At 19.9% G+C, this 24,015-nt stretch overlaps 1 protein-coding gene across 1 annotated transcript; it reads right to left on the reverse strand.

The window, feature by feature from the left end:
- Positions 1 to 178: 178 nt before the first annotated feature.
- Positions 179 to 22,690, reverse strand: PADL01_1342900 (conserved Plasmodium protein, unknown function; the record flags this gene model as incomplete). The annotated part of the gene is made up of 1 exon (XM_028683983.1): positions 179 to 22,690. The coding sequence occupies one exon, from the start codon at positions 22,688 to 22,690 to the stop codon at positions 179 to 181; it is 22,512 nt and encodes a 7,503-aa protein (XP_028540107.1).
- Between the last annotated feature and the right edge of the window lie 1,325 nt (positions 22,691 to 24,015).

Genomic DNA, 24,015 nt, shown 5'->3' on the forward strand with positions numbered 1-24,015 from the left:
ATACAATAAAGAGAGATTTTTTCAAAGTTTAAGGTTTAAAATATTTATAATAGTCCATTTTTGATTTAAAATATGATAATGAAAAGGAACATGAACATCCCACATATATATAATATATATAATATATATATATATATATATATTTTTAACAGTGTTGATATTATCATTTTTTATATATTCAATTAGTGGTTTTTAAATAATATGGTGATTTGTGCATTAGAAACGACATAAGAAGTGAAAAGGCATGTAAGGCAACTTCCTTATTTTCACATTTAACCAATTTTGAGATATATAAATATTTATTTTTTTTTTTCTTATGATTATTATATTTAAATAATTTTTTTATATTCGTACTTTCATATTCACTATTATGTTCTTTATTATACTTATAATTTTTTGTTTTATGTTTTTTATTTTGTTTCCATAATTTCATATGATTATTCTCATCGTCACTATATGATATAATATCATTATTATTTTTTTTTTTTTGTTTTGAAAGTTTTTTTTTTGTTTCTTTTTTATAATATTTTGTATTATGATGTTTAATATTTTTGGTTTTATCTAGATATAAATTATCATATATATTAATTTTATTGTCATTTTTTTTTGTTTTGTTTTTTCCTTTGTCAGTTGTTTGTGAAATATTAGCAGTTGGCTCTTGAGGAATATATTTAGAATTAGTATGATAATGATGATATTTTTGTTCTTCTTTAAATTGATTTTCAAAATATTTTTCATAAGTGGATTTTCTCATTATACGTTTCAATTTATTACTTGAATCACTTTTTTTATATAAAAGTATATTAGAAATATTTGTTTTTCTTTTGTCTTTCTTATTTTTATATAATGTTTTATATAATATTCTAATATAATATGATGGTTTAAAATCAGAAGGTTGTCTAAAAGGTTGTGGGGTGAATAAATTTTTTATTTTCCATGTAGATCTGTTATTATTAATTTGATTATTTTGTTCTATATTTTTATCATTACATGTATGTTTTTTATTTATATTATTATTATAATTGTTCATATCATTTTTTGTGTCTTTGTTATCATCATTTTTATCCTTACTATTAATATTATTCAAATTTTTATTTTTTTCTGCACGATTGCTTATTAATGATCGCTTGAAATTTCCAGTGTCCATTTCAATTAATAATATATCCACTTTGATTATACAATTAATATATAAAGACCATAATAATTTATCCTTTTGACAATATCCTAATTCGTTATTACTCACCCATAAATAACTTTTTATATTATTTGGAGTGTTATCGTTAATAGTATATAAAAGTATAATAGCAACAATATTTTTTTTTAAAAGTTCTTTCTTTCTTTTTTTTTCATTTATTACATGAGATGAAAAAGATAATGGATATTCATAATTTAGAAACTTGGAATATTCTTTTATTATACTCATTTTTTTTGGTCTAACAACAGATTTCATTGTTAAGGTTTGAATTTGATTTAATGTACCAATAAATAAAAATGTAAAAAAAGAAAATATGCTATTAAAAAATCCAAAAAAGAAACTACTAAATCCACTAAATATACCATATGATAAAACTATCAATGACAAAAAAAATATTTTATATTTCCCTTTTTCAGTTTTCTTTTTAAATTCTTTTGTTTTTTGTATAGCTATAAATGGTTTATATATTATATTAACAAAACTAATGGTAAGAATATTAATAAAAGATTGACAACCATAATATATCCCTTCTGCACAATTAGAAGGTTGATCTAATATTTCATTTTGAAATAGATTACTATTTGTAACAATACTATAATTATCTGAATTTCTAGAAAATCTTTCAAAACATGTACTCCAGCTACTACATAATCTATTAATACCTTCAAGAATTCCTGATAATACACTTTTTCCAAATTTGCCTAATGTATTTAAAAATAAGATACAAAATAATAATGGAAAAGAACATGAATCCAAACTTTTTTTTAAATCATGAATAAATGTTTCATATCCCTTTTTCCAATGTTTATATATTATTAATGGATTTCCTATAAAATCTATAGCACCTAATACATTAACCATTTGATTCATTCCAGGTGTAATATAATCATTCATTATTTCATTAAATATTAATTCATATAAAGATCCACATATATTTTTCTTAATCTCTTTATCAAAATGTAATTGTGCATCACTTATATTTGGTATATTCATTATTAATACAACTAAAGCATTCATTACGTTTGATTCCATTATTTCACTTTTTTTATCATAACTAAGACTTTTATTTTTTATATTGATAATTAATTTCATTTCATTAATTTCTAATTTAGATATGAATATTTTGTCAAAACTTATTAAATTATTTTTTATATTTATATTCTGTATTTTTTTCAATATCTTCTTTCTATTATTTAAAGAATTCTTGTAATATTTATCACATCTTTGTATATATTCAATCTTTTCTTTGTCTAATAAATCAACTTGTGTATCTACATTATCATCTGATTTTTTTTTCTTATTATCTATATCTGAATATTTCTTTGTTTCATAATACTTATTCTCCTTATTATTATTGATACAATATTTATTAATATTTATTATATCATTTTTTATATTAACATGTTGTTTATTATCAGTAATATGATTATCCTTTATATATTCATTTATATGTGTATCTAATTTATAATCCTTTTTATCAACCTTAATCTTAACCTTAACCTTTTTATTATTATTATTATTGTTGTTGATGTTGTTATTTTTGTTGTAAAATTTTATATTTTTTGTTTTTCTCTTTTTTTTGGTACTGTCTTTTTTTAATATATTATTTTTGGTAGGACTCATGTTGGATAACATATCCTTATGTCTTATATCCTTTGATATAGATTTATTTTTTTTTTTAATATTTTCATATTCACTTAACATATTAATATAATCGTTCAATTCATTAACATCCAAATTAGACTTGTCATATAAATTATTTATATTAAATATACTATCTTGACTGTTTTTTTTTATTTTGTTATAATCTTCTAATTTTTTATAATTATGTGACTTATTATTTAATAGATTTCGTAAACCATTTGTTTTTTGATTAAACTTAAAATTAATTATTTGTTCATATAAATAATAATCTTTTAATATATGATATTTAATTAATTCTTCTATAGGACCTATATCCTTTTTATATTCTAGACTATCGAAATCTTTATCGGTCAATTCAATGTTCTTCTCTAAATTAAGTGAATTATAGTTACTTAAATCAAATTCGATTATTTTTAAAAACTCGTCAAATATTTTTAACATTTCGATAATAAAATAGGAATCAATATTTAAAGACAAAGGAGAGACTTTTATCTGAACATCTGACAATTCTAAGAAATTTTTCATATTTCCTCTTTTTAATTTAATTATATTAATATATAATACAGAATTATATTCAGAATAAAAAAATTGTGGTATAAATATTTTATAAGAATTATGTAGAGGGTTATTTAAATTTGTGATAATTAAAACATCATTATCTATAAATGAAGCATATGATTTATTTCTATTTGAATAAAACGAATTAATCATATTTAATGTACTACTAGACTTTGAAAAATTATTACTGTATCTAAAACTATATGGAAATGTGTCACGAGAAAATGTATTGCATGAATTAATATTACGAGAAAAGGTATTACAGGAATTTATATTACGAGAAAAGGTATTACAAGAATTTATATTACGAGAAAATGTATTGCATGAATTAATATTAGGAGAAAAGGTATTACAAGAATTAATATTAGGAGAAAAGATATCAGAAGAATTTATATTAAGAGCGTTGGTATCACCACAAATTGTATCAAATCTATTATGATAAAATGTATTGTTCTTATTAATTTTATTATTACTAATACTACTACTATATAATGCAACATCACTATGATTTATAAGATATTTGTTTTCTTCTTTAATATCCTTTTGATTATTTTTACTTGTTTGTTTTTTTAAATCAACTATTGGTAATAAAACATTCTTATAGTCTGTATTTTTAGTATGATTATCTATTTGTAACCATCCTATATTAATATGAAACAAATCACGATCAATCATTTGTTTATAAATAATTAAAATATATTCCATAGAAAAATATAGAATTTCTTCTAAATTATGATTACTAATACTTATTCCTATACCTTTAAATATTAAATGAGCGAATATATTCATATTTAATATGATATTATTATTTTTTTTCTTTTTTTCTTCTTCTTGGTTAAATATATTCTTTTTGTATAATTCGGTAATAATATGTGTTGTTCTTTTATTTGTTCTTGAATTTTTATATACTTTGTTTGTTTTATTTTTTATCTTTTGCTTTATATTTTTTTTTAATTTATTTTCTATAGATGATGCTGAACTTTTCTTTTTAAAGAAATTTAATAAATATTTAACATTTGGATTGTCTATAAAAGTTTTCATATATTTAATATGTTTCTTTTTTTTTTTATATGTATCTTTAAGACTATATTTGTTTTTACTTTTAAGAGTATCACGAAACAAACTTAATGATTTTAACATTTTGTAATTACATTTACTATTAAATGATATAGTATTAAAATTTAAAATGTTGCTTATTAATTCATCATAATTTTCAAATAAATAAATGGTTTTTCCATTATATGTTCTTTTCGTACATAATATATAAATAAGAGAATTTTTATATGTTAATTTTAATAAGGTAATATTATTATTATTTCCTAAATCAATAATGTTCATTTTTTCATCATTTAATTTTTCAATTTGTTGTGAAAATCTTTTGAGTTGGAAAATTTTTTCATTCAATATTTTAGCGTCTTCTTTAGCTGTTATATAATTTTTTGCTAAAAAGCTTAGATAATTTAATTCATGCTTAAGATTTGTTTTTAATTTATTTGGTATTTTTTTTAATAGTGTTCTTTTCTTCTCCTTTTTATATTTGTTCTTATTATTGTTATAATCATTTTTCTTCTTAGTATTCGATAAGAGAGCAACTTTTAATTTAGGTTCTTTATAAGGATTATAAAAAGAAAAATTGAATGCATAATTTTTAAATATTTCATTAAAGGACGTTTTTTTTTTATTAGGTATTTTTTGAAGAATTTCTGAATGATCATAAATTCCAACTTGTCTTAATTTTATATTATATTTAGTTAAATTTATTAAATAATACGGTACTACATCAATATCTTGAAAACGTACAAATTTACATCCTTTAAATGTTGTAATTTCCATAGAACAACAACTATATTTATATGTTATATCATTATTTGTTTTTATTAATTCTTTTAAAATATTTATATAAGCATCATCATTCTTACCATATTTCCTTAATATCCAATTTAGTTTTTGTAATTTTTTTTCTTCTATTTTAAAATTCGTTTCTGATACAACTGGATGTCGAAAATAAATCATACTTACTCTATTTAAATCTAAAACTTCAGACCAGTATAAAAATTTGTATTCATTCATATATTTATGTTTTTTAATATTATTATGTTTAAATGAATTTAGGGCTCCATTTGAATCTTCTTCGGAAAAATTTTCGATAGTACTGTTAGATGAATTTTTTGAAGATGTACTATAAATAATTTCATTATTATTCTTATTATTTTTTTTGTTTTTTTTTTTTATTTTATTATTATTAATATTATTTGGGGTTTCTATATCTTTTATTGCACTTAACCTTTTAGATATATTCCATATATCTTTATTGGTAATAATATCTTCTTTTTTTTTTTTTTTCTTTTTGGATTCTTTACTTGTTGAGTATTTTTTATTTTCCATATTTTTCTTATCATAATGTTTATCTCCCTTTATATCATTTATTAATTTTTCATTTCTCCTTTCCAAGTTTTCTAAATATAATTCCTTTTGTAAATAATCATCAATTAAATGATCAAATGTATTTTGATATATACCGCACATTTTTAGCATCACTTTTTTTTTCGACTGTGGATGAAATTCTACATAATCTCCAGGTTGTAGTTTATTATATTTAAAATATGTATAATTTTTTATAAACTCTTGAAAAACTATATTCATTTTTGTATTATTTATTATAACAATGTAAGGTAATATTTCCATAACGGTTGTTCTAAAAAAAGGCATAGGTGCAATAGACATATAAGTACTATATTTTAATTGTGGTATATTTTTATTTTTATTAGAACATGTTAATCTTGTAACTGATAAATCTGTTATACGAAAATCTTCTGACTCTAAGGGTTTATTAATATTATTTCTATAAAAAAAAAATCTGAATCTTCTTTTCTTTTTATATTTATATCCACAAATAGTATTCTTATTATAAGGAATGTTTTTTTTATTATATTCTATTTCATCATCGTCATCACCTTCATCGACGACATGATAATTTTCTTCTTCTTTGTTATCATATTGGTTACTACAATCATTTTTTATTATATCATTTTTTATCATTTCATTATTCATTTCATTTGTTCTTTCATTTTTTTTTATGTTGACATTTTTATCTTCTGGAATGAACTCCTTATCATCACATTTATGCTTAGTTTTCTTATCATCATCAAAATTTGTAGAATTCATAATTTTTTGGTTATCCATCTTAATAAAATTTCTAGTTTTAATCAATTTTGTTCGTTTAATCATATATTTTTTTAAAGGGTAATTCTTCCAATTTTTAATATCTTTTAAGGTTTCATGTGATATTACTACTTTATTTCTACGCATGGAAAATTCACAAGGTAATAATGTTCTAATATAAGGTTCAATAACAATCTCATTTTCATTATTTAATCGTTTAAGTTTAATTGGATAACTTAACCTATTTATAATACATGCAGAGGCAAAAAATGTACAAGAAATAGAATATGTTCCATGGTAAATTTTTTCTAATGATATATCCTGATATCTATTTTTACCTGTTTCATAAAAATCATTAAATATTGCCCATATTGATAATTGCTTTTGATATTCTTCATATTTTGTTGTTTTTCTCTTATGATAATCACTATATTTAGATAATTGGTAATTATCCTTTTTTTGATAATTCCTATTTTTATAAGTTATCTGATTTTTTGTCTTGTCAGTAAGTGATAATGAACTATCAAAATGGTCATCATTTTTTTTTGTATTTTCACTAATATTTTTATTATTTATATAATTAATTGTACTATTATTACTACAATGTTCATCAATATTTTCATTGGATTCTTCATAATCAAATGTGAAAAAGGAGGAAATATCTGGAGGTATTTGTCTCTCTAACATTATTTTTTCCCTTCCTTTTTTATGAGGATAATTTATAAAGATATTTCTTGAATGATATCCATCAAATGATATGGTAACATTATGAAGAAGGAAAGGTAATTTAATACTTTGTCCAGGATTAATTTTTATTTCATAAATATCTTTATTTTCTTCTTTTTTTATATTAACAATAAAATTAGTATCATCCATATAATTCTTACTTTTTTCATTTTCATCATTGTAATCATTTTCATTTATTGAATTTTTATATATAAATACATTTCTATCGACATTGGATTCTTTTATTAAAACTCGTTTATCATTTGTCCTGTTATGATCAGTATATTTATCAATTATATATATATTATCTTTATTATTATCCTTCTTTAATTTTTCATTACATTTATCATCAATTAATATAATTTTCTTTTGCTTCAAGTTTTGTTTTTCTTCCAATGATAATTCGTCATGTATGTCATAGAATGTGTCAACATTCTGAGAATTTTTAATTTCATAAGAATTATGGTAGGACATATCATTACCTTCATTGTCCATACAATTATAATTATCATTATTATTATTATTATTGTGGTTGTTCTTGTAATTATCATATTTACTGTCATTGTCATTTTTATCCTCTTTATAATACGATGAATATTCTTCATTTGATTTATTACAAGAACTTTCTAAAACATACGAATCTTCTCTGTTCTCTGAATTTTTATATTGGATAGATTTTTCCATAGATGGAAAACTTGTATAGTGACTTATGGTTTTCTTTATAGTATTTTTCTTTTTGAGTTTACTTTTTAAGACTTCACAATTTATATACATAGTTTTAGGTAGTCCATTATTGATCATTAAAACATGTTCAATACTTATTTGATAAAAATTGTGAGCATCTTTACGATTTAGTACATAATTACGATTGTATACACTAACAACTGATGAAGTGAAATATACTTCTTTTAAATTCATATAATTTGTATTATAATTCGTAATAAAAGTTTCATTATCTTCTTTTTTATTTTTTGAAAACAAATTATCTTCTTTCAATAAATGATTTTTTAATTTAATCAAATACGGTTTAAATAATTTAAGTGTATCAGCTACAAAAGGAGATTGATAATTTAACATATTATCTAATGTTTTTTTTGTACATAAATAGTCTGCATTCATTTCTTCATTTAAAAAATTATACAAATCTTTATTTTTATAAATTTCTTCATTTTGTATAGATAACCATATGAATGAATTTTCAGCAACTAGCCAATATAATGGAATTGGAATTAATTTATTACTATTATTAGATATTTCAATAATATCCAATAATATATCATCATCATTTTGTTTTTTAAAATATTCATCTAATAATGCTTGTTCTAAACAATTGTCTCTATCATAATCATATAAAGAATCTTCATATGATGAATTATTACTTTGACTTGAATTAATAGAAAAAAAAGTACTTGATATGGATGATAATGTAATATTTGACAAGTCTGAAATATTTAATGAATTATTTGATAATTTTTGAGATGAAGAGGAATTTTGTTTTATAAAATTAAAAAATGGATCATTAATAGACATAATATTTCTATAAGGTGTATTCTCTTCATATGAATATTCCTTTATCTTTTGATTCATTTTATTGATATCATTTTTGTATTTATTAATTTTTTTACGTTGTGTTTTCTTCCATATACTTTTTAAATATAATTCTTTTATTTTCTTTTTAATATATTCTTTTTGGAGTTCATATTTCAATTTATTTTTCTTCTTCTTTTTCTTTTTCTTTCTTTTATATTTCAAAGGAGCTAATGAACTGAATTTGATATCTCCTGAAATGTAGTGTTCCATAGAAGATAATTTCATTAAGGGGAAAATATTTTTAATCATTTTTCTATTATTCACGTAAGATTCATTTGATGAATTTATATTTTTTTTCTTTATTTCTCCCTCATCTTTATTATTATTCTGATAATTATTGGAATAATTTTTACTATTACGTTTTATATTTTCATTCACCTCATAATTATCATTACTATTATTATTTTTTTTATGTTTCTTATTTTTGTTTTGTTTTGTTTTGTGGTTAGAAGGATATTCATTTTGTTGTCTACTTGAATAATTATTATCATCCCTATTGGGATTATAACCATAAATATAATTATTATTATTATAATTAATATGATCAGAGCTGTAAAATATGTTACTTTTTTTTTCCATATTATTTTCTTGTTCATTTTCATTATTTACATTAGTGAAATCATTGGAATCTTTATTCTGGTTTTCAAATAAGTATTCAATTTTTTTATCAATTTTCAATGTATATGTAGGTGGAGGAGATGGTTTGGTATTATATTTATGGAAATACTCTTTAAAGATACTACTTTTATTTACATTACCTGGTACTGATTTAAATATATAAAGGGGAAAATCAGTGTTATTTTTAATAGCAACTACGGAAGATAGAAAAAAATCATATTCTTGTTTTTCTTCATGACTAATTCTACTACTTGTTCTAAAATAAATAAATAAATGATTACGTGGTTGTGGAATATTACTAGGACACCATACAGTATCATTTTTTCCTGTAACATATTTTTTAAATAGATAATTAGTAGGATATATTGTATGAGAATTAGAATCCATAGTATCATTTTCTTGTTCCATTTCTAATATTTCTTGGTTATATATTTCTTGTTCAACTTGTTCATTTATATTAGGAGGTAATCTTCTCTCTGGTATAATTAATCTAATAACATCTTCATTTTCTTTTTCAGTATTTAATATATTTGATGGTATATCATATATATAATTAAGTAATCTAAATCTTATTAGAAAAAACTTCACCTTTCCATTTTCATGAATTGGTAAATCAAGTGATTCATTGTTGCTAATAATTTTCCATTGATATTTTAAAATATCCTTATTATTATCATTTAAAGAACTATTATCTGAATTACCTAATTCATCATTTTCATTTTGATATTTTTCTAATTTTTTACCATTCATTTCACAAAATTGTAAACATTTATAATCTTCAAATGGATTAAGTGAACTATATTTTTTCCTATTAGTTATTGCATTAATAGAATTTAATAATATGTTTTTTTTATTATAATCACATATGGGATTTTCATTATTATATATTTCTTTACTATGGTATTTATTATTTTCATATTTCATTTGACTTTTAGACATTTTTACATTTTTATATTGACTGTTTTTTGTTTCTTCTATTATTGTACATACAGCTATAGGTTGTCCCAACAAATTATTTAATTTACATATATTTTTCATTTCTAATCTTTTTTTTTTCTTTATATAATTAAATAATTTAATATGTAATAATTGTTGAGAAGGAGAATTTAGTTTATCCATATTAAATTCGTTTTCATATTTTGATAAATAATCACCTGGATATTGACATGAATATTGATAATTACGAAGAAGTTTTTCTAATATTAACTCACCAAAAATGTACGTATCTAATGATTTATTTACTGTATGTAATACATCAAATTTATTATATCTGAATAGAATATTTTCATTAGTTACTAGTGCTAAATCTTTATACTGTTCATCATTAAGAGCTCCATAATAATTTGGTAAATACATAGAAGTTTGAGTATCATCTATTTCACTTAAATTTTTTCTCTCTGTATTATTATCATCATATTCTGTTGGATGTATAGTATATGCATTAGCATTAGGATTTTTCAATGATCCATCTTCCATCTTTTCATTTTTAGCATGTCCTTGAATTATTTTTTTCCTGTTTATTCGTTTATCTATATCATTCATATGTCTTCCTAATAATAATCGTGTTCTTTGTGTAATCATAGAAAAAATGATGCTACAACATAAAGATAGAATATTATCTAGAAAGTTAAAATTCCAGTTAATATTTATCCATGAAAAATAATAATATATATGAATTGGTGTATTTAATTCTTTTTTCATAATTATTATTTCTGTACATATAGGTTCAATAAATGTTTGATAAGAATTTTCTTTTTTATTGAAATTTTCACAATATATTAAAAATTCAATTGTACATTCTATGTCTTTACTTTTTTTGTTATCATTATTTTTTTTTAAATCATTAGACATAAATTCATTTTTTAAAAAAATATTTTTAAAATGCTCATGTTTCTTTCTATTTCCTAATATTTCATTTTCGGCTTTAAGTTCATTTCCTTTTTCTTCAATAATTTCTAATATTTCATCCAACTGTTTTCGACAAAAAAGTTTTTTAACAATTTTCATTATTTCTTCTTTGAATTGTTTTAGATTCTTTATAAAATTGTTCCTATTAAATAATTTTCTAAACAAATTTTTATTGTTACTATTATTATTGATATTATTTTCTATATTACTATTTATTATTTTAGTGCTTTCTTTTGTTGGATTATATGCATCAATTTTTTCTTTTCTTGACAAATCTACCATTTCATCCTTTTCTATATTACAATTTATTATATTATTATTATCTATACTTTCAAAGTTATCAACTTCATTTTTTTTTTTTTTTGTTAGCATATTATCTCTAAGTTCATTGTTCATATTTATATTTATATCTCCAACAGCTGACTTACATTTTTTTTTATTATTATTGACATATAATGGATTTTCATCTGTTACAAAATTTACTGCACTTTTTCCATATGTATATTTCTTTTTATTTTTATCAGAATTGATGTTTAAACATATATCATTAGTTATAGATGAATGAATTATATGACCGTTGTCTATATTACTATCTTGTATATTTTTTGTTTCGGATACCCTCTGAAGTAATGTAATATTTTTTTGATCAAAATTTTCTTTTTCATTTGTATAATTTGTGTAGTCATTAGAATCGTTTTTACTTTTTGATAGTTCATCATAAGTATTTTTTTTTAAATTAAATAATTCCAACTTATCACTTTGTAAATTCATTTCATATATATTGGTAGTATTGAAGCGCACATTAATATATTCTATAACAAAATTGAATGAACATCTGTTATATGCCGTATTAGAATCCCATATTTGTAAAAGGATTACATCAAAATTTAATTGAACACTAACTTTAACATTTTCAATGAAATTAAACAATAATATATTACTCAAATCAGATTCTAATAAATATGTCTGATTATTGGTCTTCATATTACAATCAGTATTTAGAATTGGTTCATTTGTATGGTTCATAAAATTATTATATTTATGTTGAAGGATTAATGGTTTATTCAGACTTCTCTTTTTATCTTCCTCCATAGATATATTTTTATGAGATACATTTAATTCATTCTTTTCATCACATCCTTCTTTATTCTTTTCTGTTTCAACATAAACTTTTTCTTCATTATTTTGTTTGGTCTCCACGTTATACTGTTCAATATGTTCTATCATTTGTTCCTCTACATCAATGGGTACTATATTTTCATCATCTATGTTCTTTATTTTATGAAATGGAGCTGAATTATGGTTATTGTAATTTAACTTAAAATTAACAAGCATATTGTCATCATCTTCATTGTGAAGCTTGACCTTATCAGTATTCTTTGAAGTATATAATAAATGGTCACTATTTTGTATATTCTTTAATTTATTTTTTTTATTTAATTCAAAAGATGAAAATGATAAGGATGTTGACCTACTTAATGATGTTGATAATAATGAGGATTCATTAATATTAAAATAAAAATCATCACTCATCATATATTCAGTGAAGTTGTCATTAAATGAATTAATTATCATGAGATCATTTTCGTCTTTATTTTTTGGAGCACATATTTTTAAAATATAATTGGAAAAATCAAAAATGATATTATATAATTGATTTAATAAGGTTAAGGTATTAGAATCAACATTAAGAACAATAGGTTCAAAAGAACAATTAATATCAATTCCTTCAGCTTCATTTTTATATATAATATTATTATTTTTCATAATTTTTAAACTTGTGATTTTATTAATTCCTAAAAGTCGTTCTAATAAAATTTCTGGATTAGGTAATTTCAGTTCAAACTGAAAATTGGCTCGAAATGGTTGTAATAATATATTATTATATGGTACATTATTCCAATCTATATAAGCTTTTAAGAAAGAATTTTTTGTAACTGGTTTAGCTATTGCACTTGTAATTTGAGATAAAAAGATATTCATATTTACTACACATGGAAGATATGATGACATATTATTAAGAAAGCATATGAACTTACTATTTAAAAATTCTTCTATATCTATAATATTGTTTAAATTTGAATATTTTAATACTTCTATTAGTTTATTTCTTAAATTATGATTATTTTGACAATCTTTATTCTTAATTTGGGATTTCATATAATTTTGTGAATTATATGATGACATTTTAGAAAAATAATAATTATTCTCTTTTATATTATCTTTTTCATTATTTAAAAAATAGTCATATAAATTATCATATGAAGAATCATCGTTTATGAATTCATACATATTATCCTCTTCATTATTTATTTCTTGCTTATTATATAACAAAATAAAAAGAACTGATTTTAAACAACCTTTTGTTGCTAATACATATGGTTTATCTGTATTGATATTTTTGTAATATTTTATTTTTTTACACAATTTTGTTGTATTACTTAGTTTTTCTTCATCTAGATCTTTACTCGTACTATAATATGTGAAGGACGATTTCTCTTTGTTAAATCTATTATTATTATTATTATTATTATTAATTATGGTTTGTCTTCTTTTATCTCTTTTTCTGTTTCTCCTTTGTCTTTCTTTTCTTCTTTCATGATAATATAATTTTTTATTCATATATAGACCACAATGACGTTTTCTCTTTTGTGGTATCCTAATAGGATCGAGTGATATCCAAAATTCAAAATAATTAATTTCGATATCTACGTGAATATATGGATAATTATTTGTCTTACATAATTCTTTTGTATATGATGTATAATTTAAGTTCATCATATGGAAACAATCTGAGCATTCATTTTCTTCATATAAATTATCAATAGACATATTATTTTCATTCATAATTTTTGCATTGTTTGTTGAATGGTCAAATAAACATGTATTACTCAATAATTCTTCATTTGTTTTTGTTGTCATATTGTTGTCTTTTAAAAAGGATGATTCAATTTTTATATAACCCTTTTTATTTTCCAAATTATAATTATCACTATAAATGTTATTGAGACAACCCATTTGTAGATCATTATTATTATAATTATTCTTATTTGTAATAACATTATCATTTGAGATATGATTATAAAAATTTAGAACATTTTTATTTGTATTATTACCTTTATATAATAAATCAGATATGCTCTTATTTTTATTTATTTTATTAAATGTATAATTAAAAAAATAATTCTCATTAAATAAAATTTCTTTTATCATATTATTAATATCTTCTTGATTATCCATAAAACATACATTGTTGTAACTTCTACATGTCTGTTCATTAGTAATTATGTAATATTCTTCAATTGGATCTCCATCCAAATTGTAAAAATCAAACATATTTTCATTACAATTTGCAGTAAAATTTTTTTGACTTGAATATATTTCATAATTTATATTATAATGATTGATTAATATATGGAATGGTATTTTAAAACCTAGACTAGTAGAAAAGGATGAAGTTAATTTTTTCACATTTAATATATCATAATTTATTTTTTGAATTTTATGTAAATGGTCTAAATGTTTATTTTCACTATCATCTAATTTTTTAAAAATATCATGTTGTATTGTATTTAATTGTGGTAATAAATCAGTTGTGTTTATTATCCAAGAAAGAAATTCATCTACAACTTCCCAAAATATTTTTAGTTTTGTTTTATTCAAAATAAATTTAAATGTGTGATTATTTTTGAAAAGAGAACCAAAATACATTAACACGAGATGTGTTTTTTCAAGATCTGGTAGATCTAAATTATTTATAGAATAATCAAAAGAAGAAAAAGTATCTTCAGTTTCGATTTTTTCTATATCACCTTTTGAATTCATTGAACTATTTTTATTTCTTTTGTTTATATATAGATCATCAGGTATATTACTTTTATATTTATAACTGTTTGGAAATGTTTTTTTTTTTTTTTTTTCCATAGATTTTAAATCACTATGATATATAGAATTCATACTTAATAATGTTATATTAGTTTCGTCCTTAATATCTATATTATTCATAGAGTATAAAACATGAGCACAATTATTTTTTTCTACTTTTGCTACAAAAAATATATCTGATAATATTATTGTATATAACGGTATTCCATATTGTATATTATTAAACATATTTTTTTGTAAATGTTCATTTAAAATGATAAAATTTTTATTACACAAACTAATATTATCATCATCTTCTATAATATTGTGTCTTTCTTTTTTATGAAATCTATTTATTTCATTTTCTTTTACTACACTAGTTAAATTATAGTAACTATTGTTATCTAATAACTTATATTCATCATATTCTGTATTTTTATATTTTGTTTTACGTTTATATATATTATCATTTCTATTATCTTTATTATATTCCATATTTGATATATTATCTAATAGTTGTAAACTATTCAAATTTTCCCATTCAGTTGTTTTGAAATTTTGATTTTTTATGGGGCTTTTTCTTTTCCATAATCTGATAAATATATTTTTGATAGAAAAAGAAAAACTACACGTAATTATAAAATTATTATTAGAGAATCTTTTCTTTATATTATCAATATCTATGAGCATATTTTTAACATTCCTTTTTTCATAATCATCTAAAGATTCATCACTGTCATAATTTTCTAATAAATCAACCCACGAGTCATCATCAGATGAGAAGTTATAATTATAATGAGGTATGAGTCCACCATTATGATAATCATACTGTATATTATTTAAATTGTATGTTTCATCGCACATTCGATATTTTTCATATAATTTATTTGTATTAAGTTTTGTTTTATTTATATGTTTATACTTATTTTTTTGTTTATTCTTATTTTTATGTTTATTCTTATTTTTTTGTTTATTCTTATTTTTTCGTTTATTTTTATTTATATTTTCACTCTCATTTATTTTTTCATTCTTATTTTTTGTCTTGTCAACATAAGTACCATCAACATATTGACTTCCATTCGATATATAGGTCGTATCCAAACTATTCTTAAATTTTATACTGTTTTTAATTCTATCTATAGACAGATTAAGAAAAGATAACTTTTTATTTTTTAATGACACATCATCCTTTTTATTATACAATAATATGTTATTTTTTTTATCATTTTTATTAATAGATTCATGGAGGTTTATATTTTTCTCTTCATATTTTTTTTCAGCATTTTGGCTATATTTAAAAATATCATTTTTTAACTTAAAAAAAGACAATTGTTTTGTTGTTCTTGTGTTGTTATCACTTAAATAATTTACAAATGTATTTTTTCTATATGTATTATATTTATTATAAAATGTGTTACTTTTTGTTTTCATTTCTTTTCTTGTTTCTTTATGTTCATCTTCTTTAATATCAATAGGCAATTCATTAATGTTTTGTATGTTCATCATATTGTATTTTTTTTTTTTATGTTCATTATTTCTGAAATATTTATCATTTCTTTGAGCTTCTAATGAATAATTTTTTTTATTTGTTTTTTTTAAAATTGAAAAATTTACATCATTTTGTTGTAATTCTTCATGTTTTCTCTTACCATTTATTGATTTTATTTTGTGATTATTTATTAAATCATCATCTTTGTGTTTGACTTTTTTATTTTTTATTTTATTTTTTTTTGTTTTTTTTTGTTTTTTTTTTTTTTTTGTCTTTTTCTTCAAGTTTATAAATTCTCCATCATACATATGAGAAGGATGTGTTGCTATTTTATATAACTCATTGTTAATATCCTTAGAAATTCCCAATTCTTTGTCTTTATTTTTATGATATGTGTTGCAATAATATTTATCATTCAAATTTGATATAGAATTGATTTTATTTTTTAAAAAGATGATATTTTTTTTTTTACAGGCTAATTCTTGTTGAGAATAATGTTCAAATATTTGTGAAAATATTAAGAAAAAAAATTCCATATCATAATCACAAATATTAATACATAATTTTTCTTCATTCAATTTAACAATAAACATAGGATGAGTAGGATTAAATTTTATATGACATAAATGTATTGTAAAAAATGTATTTCCACTCATGGATAATACATAATTAGAATTATCATAATTATTTTTATTTTTATTATATTCAATATCATTATAATCATATATATTACAATTAGTAATATCATTCCATTGTTTTTGATATTTTTTATATAAGTCATTATCACTATGAGTAATATTCTTTTTTTTATGTTCACATTTATTCCCCCATGATTTAAACAAAAAAGAATTATAATAATCTTTAGTGAAATTACAACAACATATATTAGATATATTACAACAATTTCCAGAAATATCACATGCTTTACAACCAATTTCACAATTATCATATGTTATAGTAGATTGTCTATTTTGTTCATACATATAATTTAATGAATATAAAGTAGTTTCTCTATTATTATATAATATATCACTTTGATTAGTACTATCTAAATGAATATTTATATTTTTAGGTGGTGGACAACTTGATGATCTTCTAATATTATTTAATTTCGTTTTCTTGTTTTTTTTGTTTTTATTTTTCTTTTTTCTTTTATTACTCATTTTTGTTCTTTTCATATATAAATTTTTATTATTATTGTATATATGATTTTTTTTTGAAACAGATTCGGAATGTGTATATGAACTTAATGATTTTCTAGTATTATATATAAGATTATAGATTTCCGATTTTTTTTTTTCATCATCCTTATAATTTACTGCATCATAATTGAAATTATTATAAGAGCTACTTCTCTTATGAATATTATTATTATAAATATTATTATTTTCATATGATATATTTTTATCATTATATGAATTTTGATTTGGATTTTTAATTTGATTGTGATTTTGATTGTCATTTTGATTGTAATTTTCAACTTGATTTTCATTTTCATTTTTAATTTCATTTTGATTTTCGTTCAATTTAGATATATTTTTGTTACGATTTAAATTAAAAAAAAATTTGTCTGGAGTTTGGTTTCTATTTGTATAAGTATCCTTATTTATAGGTTGAAAAAGGACGTGAAAAGGTTTAATAAAATTATCATCAATATATGTTTTATAATTTTTAGCTGCTTCATGCCAATTTAATATTCTTTTTATATTTATTCCATTAAAATGAACAAAAAAAGAATCATATATATTTTTTTTGGAATTATCTATATTATAAGATTCTGATCTTTTAGATAATTGACTTACAACTTTTACTGGATTTAAATTAAGACTATAACCTTGAATTTCTGATTTTTGTCCTGATTTTGTTATAATAAATGATAACATTTTTTCTAACTCTATATCAATGAAAAAGCTTGTATGTTTTGTATAATTATCCATTATATCATTACAATATTTAGCTCCTAATTCTAAGAAATATTCTTTTTTTTTAAAAGAAAAATTATTTGTTTTCCTTTTATATAGAACTGATCTATTATCAACAAAATGGAAATAATCATTAACAAAAGAATTAGCTATTTCTCCATTTATATTAAATATTGAATAAGCACAATTATGTAAAAACAAATGACAATCCGGTTTTTCTAATATTGTATATGATTGAGAATCATATCTTAAATAAATTGATGGATCTGACAAAGATGTAATATCACATAATTCATTACAATACATATTATTTTGTCTTTTTGAAAAGAAAAAATTTTCTTCCATTAAATATTTAAATTTTTGTTTTAAATTATGTAATTTTAATGTATCTCTTTGAATATTGTATTTATTATCATTTTCATTGTTATATAATTCTTGTTCCTTTTCATGATTTTGTCTTTCTTCTTTTGAATTCTTTTGATTATCATTACCATATAAATATGTATTTCTAATATATTTGTATCTTTTTAATATATCAAAGTTGTCCATATTGAATAGAAACTTTTTATCTTTATATTTATATTTATCCTTCTTATCTGCTTTAGTTAAAATAAATAATACATTAATTTCAGGTTTAATATATTTGTTATCTAAATTGTTAATTATTAAAAGTAATGTTAATGGATATAATTCGATATCCATGGAATTTTTAAATTCTTGAGTATTAGATATTTGATTATGATAATGTATACATTGTAATAATAGAGCATATGTTTTTACAAAATTCACTTTTCTAGTATTTATTTTATTAAATGTTTCAATAGTTAATAAAATAGTGCTATTAATTATACATAAATCGAAACAAAAATCTATGGTAAAATTTTTATCTCTAAATGATGTCTTTATTTTATTAAAAGCTTTTTGATTTTTCATTAAATTTTTTAAAACATTAATACTTTCATTAGCGACCTGTTTTACTTCATTTTCTTTTTTTCCATTTTGATCATATTGATTTGTATCATTTATAATATCATTCGTATTATCATTATGATTGTCTTTTTTCATTTTTGTTTCCATATCTTTTCTTAATTCTTGTAATTTTGAAAATGCCTTAGTTCTTAACAAATTTATAATATGTATAGAATGAGTATTTTCAAATAATTCACAATATTTTTCTGCATCTTCCTTTTCTTCTTTTGAAGAATGAGTATCTAATAATTTTAAAACCCATTTATTTATATAACACATTTCTTCATTAGGTGTTGCTTTAGCCTTCTCAAATTGAGATAAGATACCTGTCTTCCAAATAGAATATGTTACAAAATTTAAATTTAACCATTTTATTAAATTAGACATTTGATTATCAGAAAATATTATTTTCATATTTTTTAATGTAACAAAAACACTTATTTTAGGTAAACACTCATCAAATTCATTTTCACTTCTTCTTTGTATACCCCAAGATGAAAAACATCTAGAAAATGGACGTTCACCATGATCTGTTGGAATTAAACTTAAATATATTTCTACATATCCTTCAAAATAATTTGGATTAATAATATATTCATGCTTTATATTTTTTGTAAGTCTCAAAAATATATAGAAATAATTCAATTTACTTTTATTTATTTTGTATGTTTTTTCATACATCAAATAAACTGAATGTATTTTTTTTCTTTTCTTATTTCTTATTTTCTCTTTTATTTCGTTCTTCTTCATATAATTCATAATTCTATATTGTTCCATTTTTATTTCTTTTCTCTTATCATTTAATTGTATACATTTTTCATAATTAGATACTAAATTATGAGATGAATCATTAATATTTTGATTTTTATATTTCTCATTAGTTGTATTGTCATATTCATTTCTTGTTTCATCTTTATAATTCTTTGCACAATTTTCTTTCCTTTCATTATATAATTTTTTTTTTTTTTTTTTTATTTTCTCTGTCATATATTTCATATTATTCTTATCATTATCACTAAAACTAAAATGATGATTCTTGTCAGTATTTTTTTTTAAATGATGAAATGTAGATATAGGTTCGCCTTGCTTATTATCGATAACGTCGTAATATTTTTCTTCATCTTTTTTTTCATTTTTGTAATAACCATTTTTTTTAAAATTGAAATTTTTCTTTTTCCTGTCTCTTTTTCGTTTCTTTTTATATTTAGAAGAATATATATCTTCACTGTTAAAATCTAGATCGGACATTTTTTCTTTTGTAGTAAAATAGTCATCACTTATATTGTGATCATTTGAACTAAAATCATTTTCTTCATTATTATGACGGTTCATATTTTTTGGTAACTTTTTCTTCTGAAGTATTTTGGTGAAGGACTTCATAGAAAGAAAAGAGACAGCTTTGTTTAAATAATAATTGGATGTAATTTTCTTGGTATAACTTATATCACTATTAAAAGAATTATTATTTTTCTTCTTATTATTATTATCAATATAAGTATGGCTCCCCGTTGTCTCCTGTTCATTATTATTACTATTAATTCTATTAGTATACGTTTTCAATTTTTTATTATTAGAATTGTTGTAATCATTAATATACTTATTCTCATCAGTATTCTTACAAGTTTGATAGAAGGAGTCCTCGTCTTTCTCCTGTTGTACATTTTTATCATTTGTATTATTTTTCCTTTTATTTCTTTGCTTTTTTAATAATTCTTCTTTTTTTTCTTTCATAAAAGAATTTTCCAAAGAATCTGCAAAGAGTGTAATACAGGCTATCCAACTTATATCATTATCAAGTTTTATATCATCGAATAATATTGGCATATCAACTTTCTCCTCTTTCTTTGATGAGAATGGATTAAATTTGTAGAAATTACTTATAGATATAGAACAATTATTATCTTTGTTTTGTTCATCTTTATTATTATTTTTTTTTATCTTATTATTATTCATATTATTATTTATAATTTTTTTTTTTTTTTTTGCTGAAAATGTATCATTTAATAATAAAATTCTTTGATTTATTTTGTCCATTTTATTTATATTATTATCATTTTTGTAAACGTAATAAGAACTTTTCTTAATACTTTTAATAATATTAAGAAAGCTTTCTAGATTTTGTTGATTAGACCTTTTATTTTTTTTTTTTAAAAACTTTTTCATATTATTATTATGTTTTGAATTATCTTTTTTATATTTTTTATTACCATAAAAATTATTCATATTATGCATTTCTCCATTCATATGTACTTTTTTCACATTTTTATTATCATTTGTGTAATTTGATTTTATATTTATTTCTGGATAATTCCTTTCATCCATATTACAATAATTTATAAACATATCTCTAAACTTGTTAAAATATTTTTTGTTCGTAATATTTTTCATGTTCAAAGAATCCATATAAAATGCTAATCTTTTAACTGTTATCATATTAATCATTGTATTACTGACAAGTTCTTTTTTTTTTGTATAATATCCATCTCTATTAAAAGGCAAACCTTCTTTTGGCATATTCAAAAACAATTCTTCAATTTTAATTCCTAAAGCAAAGCAATTAGAAGGATTACTTGTAAAATCTTCTATTCTAATATGTACATTTTTAATTGTTATATTAATATTATTTATTAATGACAATATCATTTGCCATATAACACCTCCTTCTGCTGAACATACTATAGCTCTATATTCAGAAGAAAGTAATAAATTCTTTTTATTTTCAATATATTTTTCTTTATATAACTTATCGTCAAAATATTTAGAAGGTATGGTAGACAAAACTATTACTACATCTTCGATATATACATTTATTGGATTCTTCATAAAATATAATAAGGGTAAATTTATTTTAAAATAACCAACACATCCAAAATTTAATCGACATGGTATATCTATTAAATCTATCACTGATTGTTTTAAATGAATATTAGTTAATTCCAATTTACCACTCAATAAATCACTTAATGCTAATTCTTCATCGTTCAAACCATATATAAAATTTCCCAATATTTTGTATAATATATCTGAAAAAAATTTCTGAAACATTCTTACATATTTATTTATTTCCTTCAAAAATTATTAACTATAAATATATACATATGTAAATAAATATAAATAAATAAATAAATAAATATATATATATATATATATATATATATTATATATATATTACTATGGTCTATTTTTATAAAAATATAACAACAAATAAATACATATATATATATGTATATATTTATATATTTATTTATTCACTTATTTATATATTTTTTTTATCAATATATATTGACAATTATATTTTTATATTATTTTTTTTTTTTTTATTCTGAAGAAATTAATACATTCAGACAATATGTTTATTTAAAGTTATTTTATATGCATCATATTTTTTTTTGCATATTTTCGTAAATTTTTAGCAATATACAAAAAAAAAAAAAATTTAAATTAAAAATTAAAAAAATTAAACAATGTATACATACAAATATTTAAATATCTATATATAAATGTAATATTTTTTTTCTTTGATTTTTTATTTTTTTCTTTTGGATTCATAATAAAAAAAAAAAAAAAAAAAAAAAAAAAAACAACTTCTCTGCAATACTTGTATGCATATATTTTATTTTCCCTATTGAATTTCCAATTATTTTTTTTTTATTTGTGTATTTTTATGTATACCAAAATATATATATATATATATATATATGTATTTAAAAATAATTTATTTTTTCGAATTATCGTTATTGCATTATCCACAAAAAAAAAAAAAAATATATATATATAACAAAATATATTATAAAAAATTATTATGTTGTAAGAATCAAGAACAAAACAAAAAAAAAAAAAAAAAAAAAAAAAGGAAAATATATAAATAATTACAACAAATTTTAATTTGATAATTTTAAAAAATATTAATTTGTAACTTTGTTTTTAAAAAAATTATATAATGATACAATTTTGATTTAATATTAAGAATTATAAAAAAATAAAAATATATATATATATTTATAATATATATATTTTTCTTTGTGGAAGGTTATTATAATCTAATTATCATATTGCACACACATTTCCTTTTACATTTTCAACTAGTATTGTTTATATATAGGAAGAAAATACTTATTATATATATTATATAATATAATCGAATAAATTTTTAATAATTCTTATTAGTATTTATCACAAATGATATAGATAATACATATAAGCAAAATACTATGTAATATACAAACATATATATATAATATATATATTATTAATATTTGAAATTATATAACTCTATATGTTTTAATTTTTACTTTTTATAGGGTCTACCAGTGTGTTTTGGTTATAATTGTATATGATTCATTATTTTTATATTTTAAATAATACAAAAT

This window comes from Plasmodium sp. gorilla clade G2, assembly GCF_900097015.1.
Source record: "Plasmodium sp. gorilla clade G2 genome assembly, chromosome: 13".
Classification (NCBI taxonomy): Eukaryota; Apicomplexa; class Aconoidasida; order Haemosporida; family Plasmodiidae; genus Plasmodium; species Plasmodium adleri (nom. inval.).